We start from the raw sequence: 24,846 nt of genomic DNA on the forward strand, positions 1-24,846 counted from the left end.
TTTTCTGAATCAGATACGCCTATCAAAATGCACACTGCAATATCACAAAAAATTCGTTGGCAAAATCACAGTTAGTACACACCAAGCTAGGGTGTGAATCTGCTGTGCACGGATTGTCCACATGGACCCTTCTGACGCATATTAACAGTTAATGCACTTTGATCTACTCCTCTTTGAAATGGGACTAGTCAGCAGCTTAAAAAACATTGATTATAATAGTAAGAAGTGGCACGGGCTGAGGGATGTGCTGGCTGCCGCTTCCTGCAGCCCCCATTGGCCTGGGATGGTGAACTGCGGCCAGTGGGAGCTGGGATCGGCCGAACCTGCGGACGTGGCAGGTAAACAAACCAGCCCGGCCCGCCAGGGGGCTTACCCTGGCAAGCCGCGTGACAACGGTTGCCGATCCCCGATTTATATAGTGCTGATACAATGGGGCCCTGATCTCAGTTGTGACCTCTAGATGCTATAGCAATACAAATAATAATCTAACTACAATTTACATCTGATCCCACAGTTCAAGTAGCTAAATGTATCCCTGGCTATATAACCATCGGTCTGTTCCTTTCTTTTTCTAGTTGTGGAATCCCTGTCATTGAAGGTTTTTAAGAACAGGTTAGACAAAAATCTCTCAGGGATTATTGTCTGGGTATACATAAGCCTGTCTCAGCATGGCAGGAGAGGGGGCTGGAATAGGTGACCAGCTGAGGTCTCTCTCATTTCAGTCTTACATTTCTATGATTCTGTTATCTTAGGTCTCTCTTGGCTTGTTGCTCCATTGCTTGAACAAGAGCATCAGTAGCATCCATGTGTTTTTCCATCTCCATCGTGACTCAATTACTTCAAGAGCTAGTTGAAAAAGAGGGGGCGGGGGAGAATGGATTATTTTTTCTTGAAAATCTTGACCTTCTTTCATCAAAATTTGAGATTTTGACAAAATTTCATGCAAGTTTCCATTTATAAAATCATCTTCAATTACTTCTTTTCAGAATATTAACCAAGGACAATGTGATCCACATTGAAGATAACACCAGTAGTCAAAGTCATTCTGATAAAGATGCTTGCTCTTCTTAGAAGTTCATCTCAGTACCTTATGTTAGATTTATAAAACGTGTCTATCGTGTAGTCTTGGGTGCATATACAGATTAAGCTGTATATCTGGATTTAAATTGTCCTTGATTTCCCTTTGGCACTTTGTGTATACAGGGGAAATGACACACACTCTTGGACATCCTAGTTAATTAGAATAGACAGCAGCATCTGTTTTGGTCACAAATTAATAATGTTATTTGGATTGGAAAGAACCACTAGTAGGTTTTGTAGTCCAGTCAGTTTGTCAAAGAAACTTTGGGCTGCACTTTGTCTGCTCTTCTACAGCCAAAATAATAGACCACCCCCTAATATTCGTACTCAAGTAAAAGTCCCATTGGATTTGATGACAAGTGACAAGACCATGCCTAATGCATAGGGCAGAGACCTGTAAGAGAATATGAAAAGTGGTCTGTCTCCCAGTAATTCAAAACATGCAGGCCAATTGGAAGACCAGGAGAGAGAAAGAGAGAGACAGAACATTTAGAGGACTGGGAAATAAGCTAATAATTTGCAGGAGATAATGCTGCCCGCTTCTTATTTACAATGTCATCAGAAAGTGAGAACAGGAGTTTACATGGGACTTTTGTAGCCGGCATTGCAAGGTATTTATGTGCCAGATATGCTAAACATTCATATGCCCCTTCATGCTTCGGCCACCATTCCAGAGGACATGCTTCCATGCTGATGATGCTCATTAAAAAAATAATGTGTTAATTAAATTTGTGACTGAACACCTTGGGGGAGAATGGTAATACTCTGGCTCTATTTTACCAGCATTCTGCCACATATTTCATGTTATAGCAGTCTCAGATGATGATTCAGCATATGTTCATTTTAAGAACACTTTTGCTGCAGATTTGACAAAATGCAAAGAAGGTACCAATATGAGATTTCTAAAGATAGCTACAGCACTTGACCCAAGGTTTAAGAATCTGAAGTGCCATCCAAAATCTGAGAGGGATGAGGTGTGGAGCTTGCTTTCAGAAGTCTCAAAAGAGCAACACTGTGATGCAGAAACCACAGAACCCGAACCACTAAAAAAGAATATCAACCTTCTGCTGGTGGCACCTGACTCAGATGATGAAAATGAACATGCATTGGTCTGCATTGCTTTGGATTGTTATCATGCAGAACCCATCATCAGCATGGATGCATGTCTTCTGGAATGGTGGTTGAAGCATAAAGGGACATATGAATCGTTAGTGCATCTGGCAGGTAAATATCTTGCAACACCGGCTACCACAGTGCCATGTGAACACCTGTTCCCACTTTCAGGTGACATTGTGAACAAGAAGCTGGCAGCATTATCTCCTGCAAATGTAGACAAACTTTGTTTGTCTGAGTGATTGGCTGAACAAGAAATAGGACTGAGTGGACTTGCAGGCGCTAAAATTTTATATTGTTTTATTTTTGAATGCAGTATTTTTTTTGTACATAATTCTACATTTATAAGTTCAACTTTCATGATAAAGAGATTGCGCTACAGTACTTGTATTAGGTGAATTGAAAAACACTATTTCTTTTGTTTTTTTACAGTGTAAATATTTGTAATAAAAAATAAATATAAAGGGAGAACTGTATACTTTGTATTCTGTGTTATAATTGAAATTGATTTATTTGAAAATGTAGAAAACATCCAAAAATATTTAAATAAATGGTATTCTATTATTGTTTAACAGTGCGATTAATTGTGTGATGAATCGCGATTAATTTTTTTAATCGCTTGACAGCCCCCCCCCCTCTCTCTCGCTATCTATCTATCTATAATCTTGATCCAGGCCAGAATTTTTTTCCATTTCAGCTGTGAACTAGGTAGCATTTTTCCATGGTAAAAATAATAAATATCCCCAAATTTTCCTTCAGGTGAAATGTGTTTGGTTTTTTTTTCAGGGAAATTTCATCATTTGTTCATGAAGGATTTATTTTTGCCTACATTTTAATGATTTTATATGAATCAGAATTTTTTTTTATTAAACCGCTAATGGGCTTGAATTTGTAGAAACCTTTAACACAAAATTAGCCATAAAAGATCATCTAAATACCAAGAAGGGTTTAGAAACTGAAGTCCTTGGTGATAGATGTTTGCTGTTTCTCTGGACAATGTCCACTCATGGTATTTATTTCTTCCTCTCTCCAAGGTCTCAAAGCCTCTAGAAGAAGCCAAGATAAACTTATACTGTTCTATTCTATATAGATTCTTATACCTCCCTAATACAGTAGTATCTGAGTGCCTTCCAGTAGTGCATTAAATAGCATCTAGTTCAGGGGTCGGCAACCTTTCAGAAGTGGTGTGCCGAGTCTTCATTTATTCACTTTGATTTAAGGTTTCTCATGCCAGTAATACATTTTAACATTTTAGACGGTCTCTTTCTATAAGTCTATAATATATAAACTATTGTTGTATGTAAAGTAAATAAGGTTTTTAAAATGTTTAAGAAGCTTCATTTAAAATTAAATTAAAATGCAGAGCCCCCCGGACTGGTGGCCAGGACCCGGGCAATGTGAGTGTCACTGAAAATTGGCTCACGTGCCGCCTTCGGCACACGTGCCATAGGTTGCCTACCCCTGATCTAGTTTGTTCTTTAAGCCCCCTTGCCTGCTCTTGCTAGCCTCCTAAAGTATGTTGCCAGTAACATTTTCTCTGATCCTATGCTTCCTGTCAAGTTTCACGTTTTAGTATATGAGAGGAACTAGTGTCTGGAGGTATTTGTAACTGCCATATAAAGGCTCTGAGTAATATTTAGTGTTTATTACAAGATATAGGAAGAGATTTTCCACTACTGTGATGAGAAAGGGGGCAATTCCCTAGAAACCCTCAGTTACACTGTATAGATTTTTACGGAGGGATTAGGGAAAATAGCTAGGGCTCAAAAAAGTATCTATTTCAGCCACAGGGACTGGAGAAAAATAAGTAGTCCCATAAGGCCTCTTTCTCTTTATTACTAGATTTTTCAAGGTGAACTCTAGCCTCAGGCCAAAGATCAAGTAGTTATGGGCTCCTTGAAGTCTTAATGCTCAAGAAGATATGACTTCTGCTCTTTGAATCTGTGCCATCCACTCAATTGTTTCAAGTTAAGGTGAATATATCACCTCAACTACATCAATCAGCCTGAATTAGGGGAATCTTTTTCTTAATCAGATCAATTTGCCTATCACTAATTGTAGAGAGAACACTTAAAAAAAAAAGTTCTGCAAAAAATTATATCCATGCATATCCTCTCTCTCTGCCTTTTCTTGCTCCCTCATAAAATACGGTCAGTTTGTAAATTAAAAGATTATTTTTCTGACTGTCATCACAGCTAACTTGGACTGAGATTTGTAAGTCAAGCTGTGTTCTCATTGCCTATTAGATTATCCTCTTCATAGAGATTCTGAAATTAGAATTTAGCTAGCCATTTTCTTGATTCATGAAACAGGATGAAGCTTGCTTAATCTCCCAGCTGTATTGGTTCTGCCATGCTAATGGTAATAAACAAACTTTGATCAGTAAGGTAGCAGATATGACTGTGAGGTCACACAGGAAATTGATTCATTATGGTGATGGGGAGAGGGGGGAACCCTGATAGAGCAATAGTACTAAAAAAAACCTGCTTCTAACAGAGCCCATGTTTATGTAAACACTTTTTAAAAAAGAATTCTGTTGAGATATTTATAAAGTGTACAATCCCTATAGCTGGTTAAATGATTTATTGCAGATAAGTTGTCAGATGAATTTAGCATTTCTTTTCATGAGTCATTCATGAACAGACTTGTGATTTTTATGAATTTATTCATTACCGAAAAGTATTTTAATAGTTTGCGCAAACAAACTTCAGTCTGTATTGTCTATGAATTGTTCACTCTGATTCTTAGCTATTCATTATTCATGCTTGTGTACTTATTCGTATGTGAATATAGGTATTCACTGGAGCATGGCTGTCCTTCCTCACATTTGTGCAGACTTATATATGAATAGTGAATGAAAGTGGGGCATGACCATGGTCAAAGTGAATAGCCACTAATATTTCAAATGAATTTTTGCAAACAATGAGCTGAATTCCTTGCTTGTCTTCAATGGAGTTACACCAACAGAAAAGTTGGCTCAAAATTTTTGCAATATTCAAACAGCTCTAGCAATCACAGCAAGAGCTAATTGCTAACCACAACTTAATGCATTTAAAAATTATTAGGAAATGTAGTGTTTGTACATGTCAGTATATTTTCAGTTTATGCCAGTTACGGTGCTGGTAGCAATGTCTATAGTTAAGGTTGCCTAACACTTTCTATTTTAAAACCCTCTTTTCAGTTGCTTATAACTTAGCCAAGTTTTAATCATTAAGGCTGAAATTTTCCTTCTGGGTGTCTGCCTCAGGCTGAATTTTTTGGGAAGTTTCAGCAAATATGTTCTGGCAGTTTCTGAGAACAGAAGGGGGGAACAAAATATGTTGTTTTGCCTTTGTTAAAAATCCACACAGGTTTTGCACTGAGAAGTTCTAGTGTTTCTACTTTGGAGCATGGATATGAAATTTGGCAGAGAGTGTCACCCTGGTATCAAGAAAGTGCCCTTTGCTAGTCTTATGCAAATATGCCCAACTTTTGACAAACTTTCATAAACTATGAAAACCATACTTTCCATACATTCATTAGAGGTTTGTTAGACTTCATCATCTAAATTCTCCAGAGATTCTATCTGCACTGAGCACACTCCATCCCTACACAGTGTATGTGTGCTGATGAGGCTGTGCGTGTGCTGTCCTGACACAGTGACTGAGCATGCTCCATCCCAGGAGCTCCAGGGATGAGCAAAACTTTCCCTACAGTGATGCCTTTTGGCTGCCAAAGGCCACCGTGGCACCAGGCACCAAAACTAAAAGCAGGGAGACTGTGTCCTGTAGGCAAAGTGCCCCCACTGCTGATGCCCAGACTCCATGGAGGAGAAGGAAGGAAGCAAGCAGCCTGATTGGAATGCAGAGGGGTGAGGAGCTTGGGGCCAGGAGAGACTGAGACAAGAGGTGGAAGAGGAAGGCTGGGACAGGGACAGGGTTGTCTACGGAAGAAGACTAGGACAGGAAGAGGCTGGCGGGGATAGGAGAACTAAATGGAGAGAGAAGTGAAGAGATGTTTGTAAACACTAGAACACCCACCCCTAAGAAAATGGAAATGAACCTATGATTCCCAAAGTTCAACATTCCTCTGCTGTCAGCATGTACCTTTGAAACCCACTGGTAAAATGGCGGATCCACACAGAAGCTTACAATCTACTACTGCTATTGGCTACCCTGATAGCTCAAGTGGTAGAGGCCTGTGCTATGGATCTGATAGTTCCAACCCTGTTGATAATGCAGATGGGAGTCAATATGATTCCATATAATGATATTTCTATTCTTTTGTTTGCTTTTTTAACCAACGTCTATGTAATTACAGACAAAAAACTAAATTGAAAGAATGTTAAGGTTACAAAATTGTGCATTTAAAATTTAGGAAATGCCAGAATTATAGTTGTCTGTACAATCTTAATTCAGCCCCCTTGTATGCATATATTATGGCATAGTCTTTTATTATATGATCACGTACTGTTTTTCCACAGGCCCCCTCTTCATTCAATCCTCGGGGAGACTGTGTTCTGGGAATGAGTGACGTCTGTGAAGTGAAAGAAGCTGTGGTCTGCAGAACCCCAGCCTCATTTATTGCAGAAGTAGGGAGAATGAGGCAGACGACTGTAGGAAGAGACAGGACAAGTCTCAGGGTTAATGTAGTTGAATGCCATCCTGGAGAAGTGGCTTCTATCCCTGCTACTGCCAAAGAGTTCCTGGATGATGCAGGCATATCACAAAAGCCAGACTTTATACAGGTGGTCATTAATGGTGGGTTCCTTATTTTCTGGGTGCCCAGCTTGAGACCCTTGCATCTGGTTTGCAGACGTGTTGAGCACTCACAGCTGCAACTGAAATCTGTGGGAGGCATGCTCTGAATGTGCTATAAAATAATATAGTCTGAAAAATCAAGCAATAGGCATCGCAGATTGGGCACCCACAAATCCGTGAATATTTTTTACTTTAATCTTTCTGTGCTTCAGTTCATCTGTAAAATGGAGATGAAAATGCCACTCTATCTCACAAGGATGTTATGAAGATAAATTAATGAATGTCTGTAAAGTACTCAGATCCTATAGTGATGATTGCCATAAAAAGTCCCTGAAGAAATAAAGAATTCTATATTCAGAGCAGTATTTGAAGGGTGTGCAGTATACGAGGCATGTTCAGTGGAACTTTTCACTCAGGCTTTATATGTAGAGCTGCTCAGTGCAGGTGTAACATTGGGAGATCATTATTTTTAATTGTTTAATACAATCTGGTTCATGTTTGTGAAGAAAATAACTTGGCCAAATAAAACTGGATTGTTACCAAACCTAGGGAAAGCAGATCTATGTCCCTACTAAATTTTACGTTTCAAGTGGCTTCTACTGAGATGATAGAACTGGTCAAAAAAAGTCAGAAAATATTTCTTAACTAAAAAATGGCCTTGCAAATATTTGGCAGTGGTGCTACCATTTTTGATTAATCTTTCAGGAAAAGTTCACTCTGATTTAGAGCAAACACATCAAATTTCAGCCTAAACATCAAAATATTAAGAAAGCTGTAAGGTTAACTTATCTATAGGTATCTATATCCTATATATTGTTATGCTCGCCACCTATAACTCTTGTTAGAGATGGGTCCAAGTTGCAAATCTTCTGGAATCAGATTTGAATCTGAACTTCCCCTAATTTCAAGTGTTTGCAGATTCGTTGTTCTGTTAGGCCATTATATACATGAGCTTCATGACTCTGATCACTCTATGATGGCCTAAAGGGAACACCAGGGCTTGGATTCTCAGCTGTTGTAAATTATACAATCATAGAATCATAGACGTGTAGGACTGGAAGGGACCACCATAGGTCATCTAGTCCAATACCCTGCATTCAAGGCAGGACTAAATATTAACTAGATAATTCCTGCAGGTGTTTGTCTAAACTGCTATTAAAAACCTGCAATAATGGAGATTCCACAACTTTCCTAGGCAATTTGTTCTGGTGCTTAACTACCCTTACAGTTCCTAATGTCCAACCTAAACCTCCCTTGCTGAAATTTAAGCCCATTGCTTCTTGTCTTATCCTCAGAGGTTAAGAAGAACAATTTTTCACCCTCCTCCTTGTAAAAACCTTTTATATACTTGAAAACTATTATCATGTGTCCCCCCCTCACCCCTCAGTCTTCTCTTCTCCAGACTAAACAAGCCCAATTTTTTCAATCTTCCCTTCAATCTTAAAAGTCATGTTTTGTAGACTTTTAATAATTTATCATTGCTCACCTCTGGACTTTCTCCAATTTATTCACATCTTTCCTGAAATGTGGTGCCCAGAATTGGACACAATACTCCAGTTGAGGCCTTATCAGCTCAGAGTAAAGCGGAAAAATTACTTCTCTTGTCTTGCTTACAACACTGCTGTTGACGCATTCCAGAATGATGTTCACTTTTTTTGCAACAGTGTAACACTGTTGACTCAGATTTAGCTTGTGATCTACTATAACCCCCAGATCCCTTTCTGCATTACTCCTTCCTAGGCAGTCATTTCCCATTTTGTATGTGTGCAGTTGATACTTCCTAACTGGAGTACTTTGCATTTGCCTTTATTAATTTTCATCCTATTTACCTCAGACCATTTCTCCAGTTTGTACAGATCATTTTGAATATTAATCTATCATCCAAAGCACTTGCAACCCCTCCCAACTTGGTATTGTCCGCAAACTTTATAAGTGTATTCTCTATGCCATTATCTAAATCATTGATGAAGATACTGACCAGACCCAGACCCAGACCTAGTCCCTGCAGGATGCCACTCGATATGCCCTTCAAGTTTGACTGAATCACTGATAACTACTCTCTGGGAACGGTTTTCCAACAACTTATAGTAGCTCCATCTAAGGTATCTTTCTCTAGTTTGTTTATGAAAATGTTACGCGAGACAATATCAAAAGCCTTACTAAAGTCAATATATACCACATCTGCTGCTTCCCCCATCCACAAGGCTTGTTACCCTGTCAAAGAAAGCTATTAGCTTGGTTTGACATGATTTGTTCTAGACAAATCCATGTTGACTGTTACTTATCACCTTATTGTCTTCTAGGTGTTTGCAAATTGATTGCTTGATTATTTACTCCATTATCTTTCGGGGTACTGAAGTTAAGCTGAATGGTCAGTAATTCCCCTGGTTGTCCTTATTTCCCTTTTTATAGATTTGCACTGTATTTGCCCTTTTCCAGTCCTCTGGAATTTCTTCTGTATTCCATGAGTTTTCAAAGATAATTGCTATGGCTCAGATATATCCTCAGTCAGCTCTTTGAGTATTCTAGGATGTATTTCATCAGGCCCTGCCAACTTGAAGACATCTAATTTGTCAGTATAATTTTTAACTTGTTCTTTCCCTATTTTAGCCTCAGATCCTACCCCACATACACTGGCGTTCACTGTGTTAGATGTCTGATCGCTACTAACCTTTTTGGTGAAAACTGAAACAAAAAAGGCACTTAGCACTTCCACCATTTCCACATTTTCTGTTATTGTTTTTCCCCCTTTATTGAGTAATGAGCCTATCCTGTCTTTAGTCTTTTGCTTCTATTTGTAGAATTCTATTTGTAGAATGTTTTCTTGTTACCCTTTATGTCTCTAGCTAGATAATCTCATTTTGTGCCTTGGCCTTTCTAACTTTGTCCATACATGCTTGTGTTGTTTGTTTATAATTTATAATTTATAATTTGTTTATCCTTCATAATTTGACCTTTTTTCCACTTTTTGTAAGACTCTTTTTTGTGTTTCAGATCATTAAAGGTCTTTTGGTTCAGCCAGGGTGGTCTCTTGCCATACTTCGTATCTTTCCTACGCAGTGAGATAGTTTTGCTCTTGTGCCCTTAAAAATGTCTCTTTGACAAACTGCCAGCTATCTTGAGCTGTTGTTTTCCCCTAGACACGCTGCCCATGGGATCTGACCTATCAACTCCCTGAGTTTACTAAAGTCTGCCTTCTTGAAATTGACATAGCTCCATGGCCTTTAGGAGCTAGTGCGATTTACACTACCTGAGAATCTGGCTCCATACCTGCACACACTCCAACATCCTTAGGGAGTTCACATCCAGCTCCATATCCAAACTTTTCCAACACTCTGGGATGGCTTGATCTGCTGTTTCAATGTATATCCCCTCTAATTCAGATACACGTATGTTCTATTCTTATTGTCATTATGCCTGAAGTACTGAAATGAAGTAAAAGCAGAGAAATGTTACATTTTTCATAAAGTATGTGAAACTATCATGGTGATGAACATTTTGGAACTGACAATTGTGTTAGGTTCTTTATAAAAACATATAAATATATGGGGTCCCAATGAAGTTGATGGGAGTTTTACCATTGACTTCAATGGAGCCAAGATTTCATGCATGTTCCCCTCCCTAAGGAGTTTACAATCTAAGACCTCAGTGCTGCAAACATTGATACAAGTGAGTAACTTTACAGTGAGTAGTAGCGTTGAACTAAAGTGTTTGCAGGATCAGTGCCTATATTCATACATGGTGCTCCAAGTAAATGCCAGAAATAGACCAGAAGAGAGAAGCAGAAGAACAAGGGTTCCATTAATAACAATAAATAATCCTAAATAATAATTGTTTTTAGGTAAGTGGGATAGCATAAAGTTACTTTTTTGCCTTACAAAAGATTTAATTTAGGATTTAAAGTCATGAGTTACCTTTAAAACCTCGTTAAGTGAGAAGCATTTATTATTTTCTCCATAGGCTTGAAATCAAAAACATCGAGGTTCACCTCGCTAAAGCTATAAAAATATTAACAAGGCAAGGAGCTGGCTTTCTGTTTTGTTTTTAGATTAAGTAATTGGTAAATAAATTAAATCAAGTACAATGCTAATGAAATCCTGTTTCCATGTAGTTAACTAACATGCAATATAAAATGAGGCTTTCCTGAAGATTCACATCTCATCAAGGTAAAAATGTTGTCAGTTTATAATTAGTTTTTCCTCTTTTTCCGTTGTTTGCCTCCTGTTTTTCCTCACCTTTTCTGCAACTTGGGTGCATATAGCTAGCAATTGCAATTCCTAGACCAAAACTCCCCATTAATCCATTTGCGCTATTGATTTTTTATCTTAATTTCTCTTTGTGATTAAATCAGTATCATGTGTTGGTTCCCCACCCCCTTCCCACACCTCCCCTAGTTTAAAGATGTGTTCTTTTAGATAGATTTTTTTTTTGGTAGCTTTAACAATGTTCTGTTCACATTTCCTTGGATAGGACCAACAATTGCTTGTTGACCCATTTTAACCCCTTTTGAGCATCATCTTCAAAGTGTAACTGTCCTTGACAATGAAAGAGAACTTCCTATTGTCTGGTCCTTCCAGGCAATCTTTAGCATTGAGTTAAATGGCTTTCAGTTGGAGGAGTTGGCTGGAAGGAAAGAGACAAAGTGGTCTGTTGTTTCTGAGTGACTTTGCTAGAGTTTCCCTTTTCTCCTTTAGAATGGTGCATTTCTATAGAAGATGACAGACATTTTGACAGGTGCAATATGCTTTGAATTGTTGTCAGATAATTCTTTTGTCTTGGCTTTTCCCAGCAGAGTGGTATGGTTCCTTAGGATGCTGATATGCATATTGTTTGCTTTTCATTTAGTGTGGTGATGCCTTCCGTTCCTTCTTTCTATCTCACTCTCTCGCTTTTTCTAAAGGTCTTTTGCATACATGTTGCTAACCCAGATGTGAAGGCAAACAGCGGTGCCACAGACCTCTCTCCTGACCTTTTGATAATGATAACCAACAGTTATAACTCAGAAAAATGATAATGTTAATAGAGAAAGTTAGCATACATTCAAAAAGCATGACCCTAAATAAAAGCATTTCATAATCTCATCTATGACTTGTACTAACTATATCTGATTGGAAAAGACAGATTCACTGCTCTTTAGAGCAGAAAAGTTCTAGCTTTCCACATCTTCAGATTAGTAACAACATAGGGGCTAAAATGAACAGTGCCATCACTAAATCAAAAGTGATTATAGACTAAGTAAGAAGCTATTCTGAATCCAAAGCTTCATATGGCTTTTTTCCCTTGCAAAGAGATTTTGCTTCATTATTATTATTTATCTGTCACAACAGGTGTCTTGCCACATTACACATGTATTTATATATTACTAGTGCAATGGGACTGGGGTCTGCTAGCCACTACCTCAGTACAAATAATAATGCTGTGTTACACTGGTGATCCAGAGATGACGTTGGGACTCATGCAGGTTAGTATGCTTTCTATCTTGTTCTGTTACCCATATATTTGTGTTTGCTGTGGCTTTACAAATTTGAAATTTTATGTCTTTTAATTTTTAGGGCTAAATTTTGCTCTTTTTGGCCTGTACATTGTGATTTAAAAGGACTAGGCCAAGATTTTCAAAAATGGGCCCCTGAAGTTAATTCTCCAAAATCCATACTTAGGTGACTAAATAAATGGGCTGATTTACAAAAGTGCGAGCATCTAGCAGCTGCCATTGGCTTCAGTGGAAATTTCCGGGTGCCCAGTGCCTTTGGAAATCAGACCAATTATTTAGTCTCTTAAATATGGATTTTGGAGACTTACGTTCAGAGTTCATTTTTTAAAAATCTTTGTCATAATATCTCAACATACATAAGTACACTCATTTGAAACATTTTTTTAAATGTTGATAGTAAAAAGGTGTAGCTAACATGATGGTATGTAATGAACAGAGCATTTATTACATTAGAAGCCATTTTACTTCATCTGATTTGATGAAATTTGTTTCTTCATTTGGTTTTGATCATGAAAATGGTTACAAGATACTTGTTACAGTTTACTAACGTAGGCTACAATTCAGGAAAGCATTCCTATCCAGGATAGCACTTAAACAGAGATTCCAAGGCCAGAAGGGACCATTGTGATCATCTAGTCTAACCTCCTGTATAGTACAGGCTATTTCCTCCAAATAATTCGTAGAGTATATTGTTTAGAAAAACATCCAATCTTGAAGAAAAACATCCAAACATGACTAAAGTACTGGCTTAAAGTTGAGCACATGCTTAACTACTGTCCTGAATCAGAGTCACAGAATAGTCCCAACAGAATTTAGGTTAGTTTTTAGTAAATGATTCCTTGGAATAGCTGGCCATTTTGTCCCCATTCAGTAACTTCCTTTATTAATTCCATTTTATATTGGAAATCCAGCTTTTGAAAGTAAGTCATGAAAACAAGGTGCAACGTCTCATTTTTTAGTAACTCTGTTATTCTAAAAGTACTATCGTTCATGCAGATTATCTTCTCTGCCTACATGTTTCTGCTAATCTTGACTGCAAATCTGTTCAGGTACTGGCTAATAATTAGATGAAGCCGTCAGTGTAATGATAATACAGAATATGTTTCTTGCTTTTTACTTTTGATCATATATATTTAAATTGTGTCAGAACACAACCATTATCAAATGACTGTCCCTCAGCTGATGTGCATGGAGGTTTTATAGTGTGTTTTAACCCTTAATTGACTTTAAAACTAATGGCCGAAGATAAGGTCCAGATTTAGAAACAGAGTGCAGAGAGATAATATATATACAAAAAGACTTGTCAAACTTGCCCCAAAGTTAGGTTCTGTATAAATAAGATTTGTAAAAATTCTTTGTTTTGATAACAAAAGATGTTATTTGTAACAGAAGTAGGGATATATTTTTAAATATATGATTTTAATATATGTCCCTTTAAGATTATCACACCTATATAGAGGAAAATTTATTTTCCTCTATGTAGGTGTGATAATCTTAAAGGGACATATATATATACTGTGGCTATTTTACACATAAAAACAACATTAAAAGAATATTAAGGTTGCCAAGTCAAGCACTCAAAAGGTAGGAAATGCCAAAATTAAATTTGCTTAATCTAGCCCCCTTGGGTGTATGCATTATGATATAGTCTTTAATTACATGATCACATACTTTTTTCCACAGGACCTATACCTCATTCAGTGAACAGGATGGACCTACTCTGGGGATGAATTAGGGTTGTGTTGTGAAGTAGGCTGTTGTCTTCCTCCTCCATGCTACCTGGGAGCCAGCAGGGGCAGCATTGAGACTACAAGAAAGAGCATCTTCATGCTCTCAGTTCTGGTGCCTGGTGCCAAAGTGGCCTCCTGGATGCTTGGAGAAGCAATTGCAGGGAACGTCCTGCCCCCCTGCCCATGCTCAGCACAGATGGAATCTTCAGAGAATTTAGCTGACAAACTCTAGCAAGCCTCTATTGAGCGTATGCAAACTTACATTTTCAAAGGCTTATCTCTTTGCCAATTTTGTGCAGTTTCTCCACAGGAATAATAAGACACAATTTTGACAAAAAGGCCACATCTTTCCAAGTTTCAAGTCCCTGCTTCAGTGTTTGGAGGTGCTAGAACGCAATGAAATGGTCACAAGATATTTTCTTTAAATGCACAAAACAACATATTTTCCTTTAACTTTGTTCTTGGAAATGACTGAATTCCAGACCAAACTGATACAATTTGATAAAGCTGTAAGCAACTGAAAACAGGATCTTGCAGTACGGTGTGTTGGGCAATCTTAACTGTAGGTGTAGCTACTAGCACCAACTATAATCAGTAGGTATCATGTGATAATCTGATTTTAAGATCTTTGACTTTTTTCAACTAAGGACCAAATGGAGTGCTGAGAATTTACTTATAGGCTGTTTTTGTAGTTGAGATAATTAGGCCAAGGGACATGAAGAACAAGAATTTCTTGGGACAACATGCATCATGTTCTGTCTTAGGGCTTTCCTTTCATTGTATGAAGCCACTCATAGCTGAACAATTTGAAGGGGGCCAATGCCTTTTTCACAGGAGTGCAATATACACATAGCAGCAGCCCCCTTATAGTCATGAAAGAGCTAGCTATTATTACATGATCAGCATCTGCATCTGAAATTTCAATAGGGCTAGCTTCAGTAAAATAAAAGCAACTGCCCTTTTAATGCAGACCTACTCACAAAATCTTCAAAGATTTTTCATAGCCTGCTGATGCCTCATAATACGTTCATGCTAACAATTCACTGTCTGTATAAACTTCATGGCTGTCAACTATTTTGCTTGCCCTAGCCATATAGACTTCACGGTTGTCAATGGAGATAGAACTCTGTACCTTCTGTTCCAAAAGCGCAGGCCCCTAAATGTAAGGACTGATCGTATGTTACTATCATGTGGGACAGGATGCAAATTGGAGAATGTAAAGCTGCTACTGTGGGAGTTGACTATGGTAATATGCATGTTAATCCTTTGAGCATGTCCAACGTGAACTAGATGGTTCCAGAATCCTGAGCAGATTCAAACTGAGCAACTATTCCAGCTGTTAAAAGTGCCTTGCTTTCTCTCCAGCTAACCTAACTCCTGAGTCCTTACACCTACCCCTTGAGCTAAAGAAGGATCTCCACTAGCTCGAGTAGTACCAAGCTTTATATCATCTTTGAAGAAGTCACTAGAAGCGATGACATAGAACATGATCCAAAGCCCATTAAAATCAATGGGAGCCTTTCCATTGACTTCCCTGGGCTACAGATGAGACCCAGAGAGACAACACTTGAGTAGGCGTGGCGTTCTCTCCAGTAGAGCAGGAGTGCGGAATCCGTGGCTCTGGTTTTGAAATGTGGCTCTCTTCTTTGCCCCCAGCATTGGGGATTGCCATGACTAGGGAATAGGCAGAAGGCCAAGAGGAAGTAAGTGCAGGGGCAAAAAGGGTGTCCAGTCGTTCCCACCAGACAAATGATATCCTTGTTCTGCTGGCCACATACAGCAGATTTCTTTCTGCGGTTCCAAGGGAGGGAAGAAGATATTATGATAAGTCACTGGCCCAATGAAGAGAACAATCCCCAGGGCAACGCACTCCCTAGGGATCACTTCAGCCAGCCAGGATGCAAAATGACCCAAGGGAACAGATTGCTGCAAGATTATTTTGTCCTGGCATCATATTAGAAGCCACTAACTTGTTGCTGCCTGTGTATGGGAGCACCTCCAGGCCCAAAAAAAGAGAGAAGGAGACAGTCAAGGTCGGGAAAGGGGGCCAAGAGTACGTTTTGAAAAACTAACTTCCCCTCTCTTGGGAGGAGCAATTTTTTAGGCCAGTGCCATTGTCCGGAGTTGGGTGTGCAGAAAGGCTGCAGGATCAGTTTGGACACTGTCAGCTACTTTCAGACCCAAAGTTTTTGATTTTTTTTTTAAAGATTGTTCTGTGAAACCTAATTAATACAAATGTCTTGATTAAAAAGAAATGAAACAAGCTTTTCTTGAAATCTTTAATCTACTTTCATTTTCCTGTATATTTTAGCATGCTCGGATACTACATGTGAGGTCAGATCTCAGACATCCAAACTTAGCAATGGTACACAAGATGCATTCAATGAACTTGAAGGAATTAATCCACAAACAGGCTGCTCTTTGTCTCAGCACGATGAAGGGAACTCCTCTGAGGAAGACTTATCAGATCTCTCAGGTTGGTTTTCCTATCTGATTCCTGATTTTTTCCCCTTTTGTGTATTAATATAAATGTACACAGCACTCTACAAATGCTTATGACAAAACATTTTGGCTAAAAACTTTTAAAAATGAGAGCATAAAGTTAGGCTCATAAATCCATATTTATGTATCTAAATAGGGGGCTGATTCAAAACCCAATGAAATTGATGAGCATCTTATCACTCACTTAATGGGCTTTGGATCAGGCCCTATATAGCATGATTTTCCAAATTGCTGAGAATATTTGTTTTAATTGAGACCACAACTTAAACCCCTGTCCAGCGAAGCACTTCAGCATTTGCTGAATGGTAAGCATGTGAGCAGAGCATTGTCAATCTAGATCTTTTCTGGGAATTTTGCACTCAGAATGTTCAGGTATGTTCAGAATTACCCAAAATATGGTTCTGCTTTTTCTAAGGATGTCAGTGTTCTGTAATAATAATACTTAATAATGAAATCCCCTAAAAGAAGGCATCAGAATATGCATGCATGAATTCAGATACTGTATTTAACAAGGCAGGTAGCCAACAAAATTCATTGCTACACGACAAAATACAAACAAAGAGGATGGACCAAGGCATTTTTAATCTCATTTATCATGTCTGTGAAAAGATACATAATTATCAGCATAATTTACATAAATGACAGCTCCTGACTCCCCTTACTCATAACTTGTGACCCCAGTTCAGCAGAGCACTTAAGCACAAGATTAACTTTAAGCATGTGATTAAATCTATCCTTCTTCAGCATACCAGACTTCTAATAGATTGTCCAGCTGTAAGATCGCCCCTCTGCCCCTATATTCAAATGCACTCATATGAAAGTTAACTAAGTAATGGCTCCTTTTGCTTTTGGTGCCTCTTGCATTCAGAGAAGCAGGACTTTGTATGTTCTTTGTAAATAAAGAAGGCTGCATCAAAGAAATTATATCAGAGTCTATCATCAATAGACAAGGACATCCTCAGGGCCCTGAACTTTGAGTAGCAGCTCAGGTTCAAAAAGGGTAACAATATGTTTCTGGTTCAAGGTGTCATGATCTTGATGTTAAAACACCAAAAAGACTTCACTCCTTAGAATCTAATTCCCAGTCTGTACTTTTGGAAGTAGTTCACTGATGTCAGAGAGGCTGCTTACGCACTGATGGATAAGTACAGACTGATGAATACGTTCCTTATTCTCTAACTCATACAGATAGCAGATTTGATTCTGTTCTCACTGAAGTCCAATAAGAGTTTTGCCATTTACTTCAATGAATGCAGAATCAGGTCCAATAATCATTCTAACTGAGACAAACTTTAGTTTGAAATACATTTATGTTGATGCTGGAAGACTAGGATCACAGCAGATAATCTGGAGGTTGGTTGATGAATGTTTCAAATATTTTCCAAAAGTGTAACATTTTTTTTAATTCAACAACAACAACATAAATCTGTAAAATATAGAGTATAGTTAAAGCAGTCCTAGGGCCTGATGATTCACCTCTGACTTGTAGCTTGGGTCATCACTTACCCCTGTGAGAAGTGGTGCTAACTTTACCACTGTTTGTGCTGCCATTATTGTGATTGAGTGGAGGATTTTTGATTTGGTAGCTTCTTACACCTGTTTCCCATACATCACAAATGACTACACAGGCATGCAAAGCAATGAAGAATCAGACTCATGATGTTTAATTTTCATATTTCCTTTTCATATAAGGGGGTATTGAGAATGTGCTTCATCACATATTTCTTGGTCTTTCAATCTTAGGAATCAAGGACAGAATTGATATTATTCATAATTATATTAACTATTCCTAGAGTTTAACTTCTCCCTCATGCTATTGTGATTTTTCAAGTGAATTCACTTTAATAAGATGCTTCACATACCCCTTTCAGACCTAGTCAGTGTAACTTATAAGAGTAATGTTTTCTTGTGTTGCAACAGAACTTTCTAAAAGGGTTGCGTCTTTGAACATTGGATGTGTAAGTGAAGATGAATCACTAGCTGAAATCAGGCTTTCCTTGTTGGATCACCAGAGTTGGGAAAAGACAGGCCAACATGAAGGTATTCAGAATGATGTGGAAGAATGGTGCAATGCGTCAGAAGACGTTTTGGAATATAAGATGAAAAATATTGGATCTGCAGCCCTAGATGCCAATGGTAAGGAGAGATTTAAATTAAAACAGGCTTTATAGCAAATAATGAGTTCAAGCCAGTCACTAGTATATTTTCCAAAGAAACCCCCTGAACCCAATTCTCTAGCAGCACAAAGCAGCGGGAAAACTGGCTCAACCGTCTTCCTGAACATTACCCTGGTGCAAACTAAATTTTAGAAAAGAGACTTAAATGAAAATGAATAAGCTAATCAAGGAAACCCTACATGGAAACATTAAACAAAAAAGAGAGAAAGAGAGAAATTAAAAACCTTGGACTCAATATGGAAGCTATTTAGAATCACAGAAGTATACCGCAAAAGGAAAAAAGAGAAATGAAAACAGAGTGTGGTTATGACTTTGGCAAAAGAAAATCATGTCTCTCTTATCTATTTGAATCCTTTGAGCGTGTTAGCAAAGTGGTGGATAGAAGAGGACCATTTGACATACACCTCTACCCCGATATAACGCGACCCGATATAACATGAATTCGGATATAATGCGGTAAAGCAGTGCTCGGGGGGGGGGGGGGGGGGGGGGGGGGCGGCAGGGCTGCACACTCCGGCGGATCAAAGCAAGTTCCATATAACACAGTTTCACCTATAACGCAGTAAGATTGTTTGGCTCCCAAGGACAGCGTTATATCGGAGTAGAAGTGTAATTTGTGTGCACTTCCTAAAGGCCAAAGGAAAAGTCTCTTATCGGAGAGTACTAAGTGGTCATGAAGTGAGAAGTAAAGTATTCTTATGGATTAGAAAATGAATAAAGGACAGATGACAAAGGGCCATATGCTGGGTACGGGGTTGAGTGGGAGGGCAGTGCTGCTCAGGGAGCAGTGTGCTAAGGTGGTAAATCTCAACTTTGTACTTCCCCAATTGTGGTAGAGCCTCTATAGGGCCAGTTCACTTGCATTGAGTTAGATCAATCTGAGAGCCCCAAGGGGCCAAACATGCAGCTGCAAGAGTGTCCTAGCTGTTCCCCTTTTCCTCCAGCCAGAGATAGGCGTGAGGAATGGTGAGAGGTGGAGAGACAGGGCAGAGGAAGTGTCTTTTTTCTGAGTGCATGGCTTACCTGTCATGTTTAGGCTCATAACCTGACTTCATACCAATGATCCCATCCCATTAAAGGCCCAATCCCACAAAAACTTCGTAACCACCATGTGTAGTCACTACACTTAGTAATAAGACTTTGTAGGATGAGGCCATTAATGCCTTTATCACTACTGCCTTTGTATTGATATTAAGGAACATGTATTTTTTATAATGGCAGAATATTTACAATTCTCTCTTTAAATCTAAAACACTGAGAACTGAAAAAAATAACAACCTATTTTAGGGCTAGATTCTTCCCTCAGTTATACTTGTACAATCCTAGTGACGTTATGGAGTTGTGTGAGTGTAACACAAAAATACTAGAATTTGCACCTCCTCTACACTGATAAATTACCTTGTCTATGTTGTTATCATTTTCAGTGAACATTATACATGCGCCAGATAATTACAGTAACTTAAAGTGCTAGCACAGTGGCATGTCTTCTCTGACATCTCTTCCTACTCTTATTTTCTCCCTTAGGGCTTCTGCTCTAAAATGTGTCTTGCTATGTCACTGGCTTGATATGTATTTTGAATTCTTTTGCTGGCTTTGGTTTCTTATTGTCCACGCTGTGTGATAAAACAAAATAATCCTGATAAAGTCACAGCTGCAAAGAGGAAATTTGTTATAGTAAAGATAAATTGAGACATGGGCACAAACATTGCACATGTTATTAATAAAGCTGAGAAGTCATCCACATTTGCAAAAATAATTTTTTAAAGATTAGAACTTGCAGAAGGATATAAAACATGGAAAATCAACAAATCTTGAGCCAACTTCCCATCTCACAGCCTTCCTTTGCCTCCATGATCTGGCTTGTAGTTCGGAAGTAACTGTGGAGAAGATTAAAAAGAACACAACTTTGCCTTATTAATTCTAAAAGACTTGCATTACTCTGGGTGTACTGTGAGAGAAATAGCATATAGGGGAATTAAAGACCTTATACATTTTAAAAAATTATATTTCTAAAATGGATTTCATCTTGATAGGTCTTAAAGCCACTTTTCTCTATCAAGATAAAGATTCCACAAGATAACCTGTTTGACACATAGCCCAGTTCCAAAATAGAAAGATTGCTGTAAATGGTCTTGTTTGTGAGAAGAATGATGACATTGATCATAAGTCAAATTATTTTTAATTTTGCTGATGGATGAATGTTGAGTGACTAGTTGTTGAAAAAGAACCCTAGCAATTCTTCCCCCCATCCCAAAAATAAGATTTTTGTATCAAACTTTCTGCAAACTGGTGACACAATGTCATCTCACGACCTGTTCACCTGCATAAGACCGTGCCAACATCCTCAAAAATGGTATTGTGCATCTGGAATTTTGGAGCATCACAGACTTACAATATCTGTGGTATGTAAAACACTGAATATTTTTAAAAATTGCTGTTTCAAACAGAACTTCACTTAAAATTGCCTCACACCTGATTTGTCTGATGGCCTTGGAGGGAAGTGCTGCAAGAAGAAGTAAGCAAAGATAGCAAACCATACATGTCTGAACCATAACCTGAGAGTTAATTATAAAGTTTCCTACATAGAATTCTATTTTTGGGTGCTGACTAATAGCCGCTCCCCCACTCCGCATCCAACAAAGAAATAACGATTTTAAGCCAAGCCTTTCCGGTCTGGCAACAATATTCCAGAATTCCAGCCATGTTGGGCAGAGGAAATCAAGACATAAACATACAGGCCACACCAGCTTTTGACCAGTCTCCCGGCACCCAAAGAAGAGCTGCTAGTGAGAAGCACTGTGTCAGCAGAATGTCACTGTCTGGCTCCTTGACCACAGTTCCAGGTCCTATTCTACGAGAGTCCAGAAGACTGCAAGAGCTGAAGAGTTTGAGAACCCCCAGTTTAGTGTCTTAGTTTTCCTTTTTTCTATGTTTGTGTAAGCATGCGGGACTCACCCCTGCAGCGCCTCCTGCTGCTCGTCTCAGGAATTAGCTTGTTTCCAGCCTTGGAGCGCACTCTGCAGCTGGTGTCCCACTGCTGCTTGGCCCCCGTGTCCCTCCCAGACCCGGTGCTCTGTTGTCTGGGGTGCTGCGCCCTGGCAGTAACCCCTCACAGCTCTGGGTCTCCCCCTCCCAGGGGAACCCCCACCCACTATCCCCACTTCACCTCAGTCTTGGCTACTGCTGTCTCCATCTAGCCCCCGTTCACTGGGGCAGACTGCAGTATCAGCCACTCATCACAGGCAAGGGGTTTGGACCTGCTGCCTCTGGCTACCCGTGGGCTGCCCCCTGCAACCCAGTACCTAATAGGCCTTACCAGGCCTGCAGCCTGGGGCTTTCCAAGGCCGGAGCTCCCTTGACCTTTCCCCAGTCCTGCTCCACTCCAGATACCTGGTTAAGCTCCCTGCAGCCAGGCTCTTCTCTCTCTGAACGCAGAGAGAGACTGCTGAGCTCCTGGCTCCCAGCCTTTTTATACAGGCCAGCTGTGGCCTGATTGGGGTGTGGCTCAATTGTGGCTGCTTCCTCAATCAGCCCAGCTTTTAGAGCTGCAGCCCTCTCCAGGGATGCTTTTACCACTGCAGCCCTCTTTCAGGGCTGATTTCAAGCCCTTCAGGGCAGGAGCGGGTGTCCACCCTGCTACAGTTTTCTTTTGTTTTTATTAGCTGGGAGACATCCCAGCTTTTTTATATTCTTTATATTGAAGGTCTGAAAGTGTGTGCATGTGTGTCTGTAAAAACCCATAGAGTGCACATAGGGAAGGTCCCAGGTAGAAATCCCTAAATATCATCTCATAAAGATACTTACTAAAGTGTGGTCTGTGTTTAATAGTCCTGGGTGACTCGACATCCTTACCTGTAACATAAGGTAGATAATAGTTGTTAAACTTCTGCTTATTGAGAGTATTGTGTTAAAGTCTGTTTTATTTTTCTGTTGGATGTGGGGTGGGGGGTGCAGGGGCTATTAGCACCCAAGAATAGAATTCTAAGTTGGAAGCTTTATAATTAGCTCTGAGGTTATGGTTCAGACATTAGATAATAATTTGGTTCCAATATTAAGACATTTAACCAGCTCCAAGTAACAGATACGATGAACTTTTGTAATATTCTTCATTTGGGATTTATAACCAAATGGACAGATGCCCTCTTGGAATCCCCTTTAGAATCTGTAAGGATTGATTATTTTTAGAATTAATTTGATGATTTAATTCCATTCCAGCACTGTGACTAACTTGTTGATTTTTTTAATTGGACCTTGGTTTGATATTGAGTTGACGGTTGTATGGTATTATTTTAGTTTAGCTTAGTATTAACAATGGCTTAGGTTTGATTATGTGTTTTCTTGATTTTTATTTTAATTTGTTTAATGAATTTTAACACAATTTATAAAATCGATGGAATCATGTTTCTTTCAGAAAGCCACCCGGATCCAGAATCTCTTAGGACATGGGTGGTTATAGCTGATCAAACAAAAAGCCTGGCAGCTCCACCTCATTAGCTTTTGGTTCTTACAATACTGAACTTAAAAGTTTTGAACAACATGTTGGATTTCCCCCTCTTCGTTGAACCAACATAAAATACGGAAATTGCACGGGATCCTTTTTGAAGTTAGTTTAAACAAACCCAAGTTTAATATTGCAAAGTACATAGGGAACCTCTGGCTCTTCTTTCTGAGACCTCTCTTGCTTTAGTCTAGATTGTGAAGTACATAAAAGTCAGTTGGATTACTCAAGTGAATAATTGCTCCCCAGTGCGCGTATGGCCCTTAATTTTTTCCCATTATTTTTCTGTTTAATTTTGTTGTAAAATTGTTTGCTTCGGTTTGTAAGATTCCTCTCCCACTGGAATAGCAGTTAATCATATTGTAACAAATTAATGGCTTGTGCATTATAGGTTTTTTATTCATTTCATTTTGTTTGCAAACAGACAATCTCAACAAATATTTTATATGTACTAAAGATGATGACAATTAAAGAAATGAACCTCTTACACTTGGGATCAGAAATTATTTTCTTCCCAGTTTCTTAATACTATACTAGCCGCTTTAATTGCTAGCAGCATTGCATTAATGTTAAGCATTGGTCCTCAGCACCAAATAGCAATTTATCATCTTTCTTGGCAGGTTTCCTGCTTCATCTTGCACCTGCCTTCTTGAAAGAAAACAAGACATCAGATACTTATTCAAATAATGGAATAGCTGATCAGCAGAGTATCTACACAATGGTAAGTTATCCACGGTAAAAGAACAACTTTTTCATGCATTATATGTGACATATGCATCCTTTCTCTTAAGATTTATGAAATCCATGACCGTTAGTAATGTTAATATAATCATTTTATACCCTAGCTGCAAAGCTTAAACTTATTATCAATAGGCTTCTATATGAGAGTCAGTCAAGCAATTTCATAAATACTTTAAAACACCTGCATCTTCTGTATAAATATAGGAATATCAATATCAGATTCTCATCTCTCAAACCATTATGCAACTGCATCTCACCCATAGGCCCTGAGGACCCAAGCAAACAATGTGGAAGCAAATTAAAACAAAATCAAATATTCATTTGAGGTTGATCCAGTATGATGTATTCATATATGCATTATGTTTATTGGGATATGTATTATATAGCCAACACACAAATAAAGAAAAAAAAAAAAGAAAAACGAATCAAACCATGAGTCTGTATATGAGAAAAATGGTGGGAGCTATTCATTAATAGAGCATATGGAATTCTTATTCACAAACATCGAATGTCTAAACCAAAAATGTCTAAAAACAAATGCAGACTGATCAGAGCAGGATTGGATGCTAATCTGGAGCAGGAAAATCTATGCCCCAAGAGCAGGAGCGCCGCCGGCTTTTTTGCCGCTCTATGCGGCGGAAGGTCCCGCCCCCGAAATGCCACCCCCGACAGAGGCGGCGGAAGGTCCCGCCCCCGAAATATCACCGACGACCGGGGTGGCCGAAGAGCTGGCCGCCGCGGTCGCCGCCCCCCAAATGTTAGCGCCCTAGGCAAC

General features: G+C 38.9%; 1 protein-coding gene across 2 annotated transcripts in view; it reads left to right on the top strand.

Annotated features, from left to right (window-relative positions):
• Positions 1 to 24,846, top strand: part of LOC128839879 (uncharacterized) — a 225,220-nt gene that overhangs the window by 88,105 nt on the left and 112,269 nt on the right. For both annotated transcript variants that reach the window (XM_054033239.1, XM_054033247.1), the window contains exons 6-8: positions 16,465 to 16,629; positions 18,576 to 18,791; positions 23,951 to 24,051. In XM_054033239.1, the coding sequence (XP_053889214.1) occupies positions 16,465 to 16,629; positions 18,576 to 18,791; positions 23,951 to 24,051 (482 nt within the window). The remainder of the gene's footprint in view (positions 1 to 16,464; positions 16,630 to 18,575; positions 18,792 to 23,950; positions 24,052 to 24,846) is intronic.

Source organism: Malaclemys terrapin, chromosome 1 (genome assembly GCF_027887155.1).
Source record: "Malaclemys terrapin pileata isolate rMalTer1 chromosome 1, rMalTer1.hap1, whole genome shotgun sequence".
NCBI lineage: Eukaryota > Metazoa > Chordata > Testudines > Emydidae > Malaclemys > Malaclemys terrapin.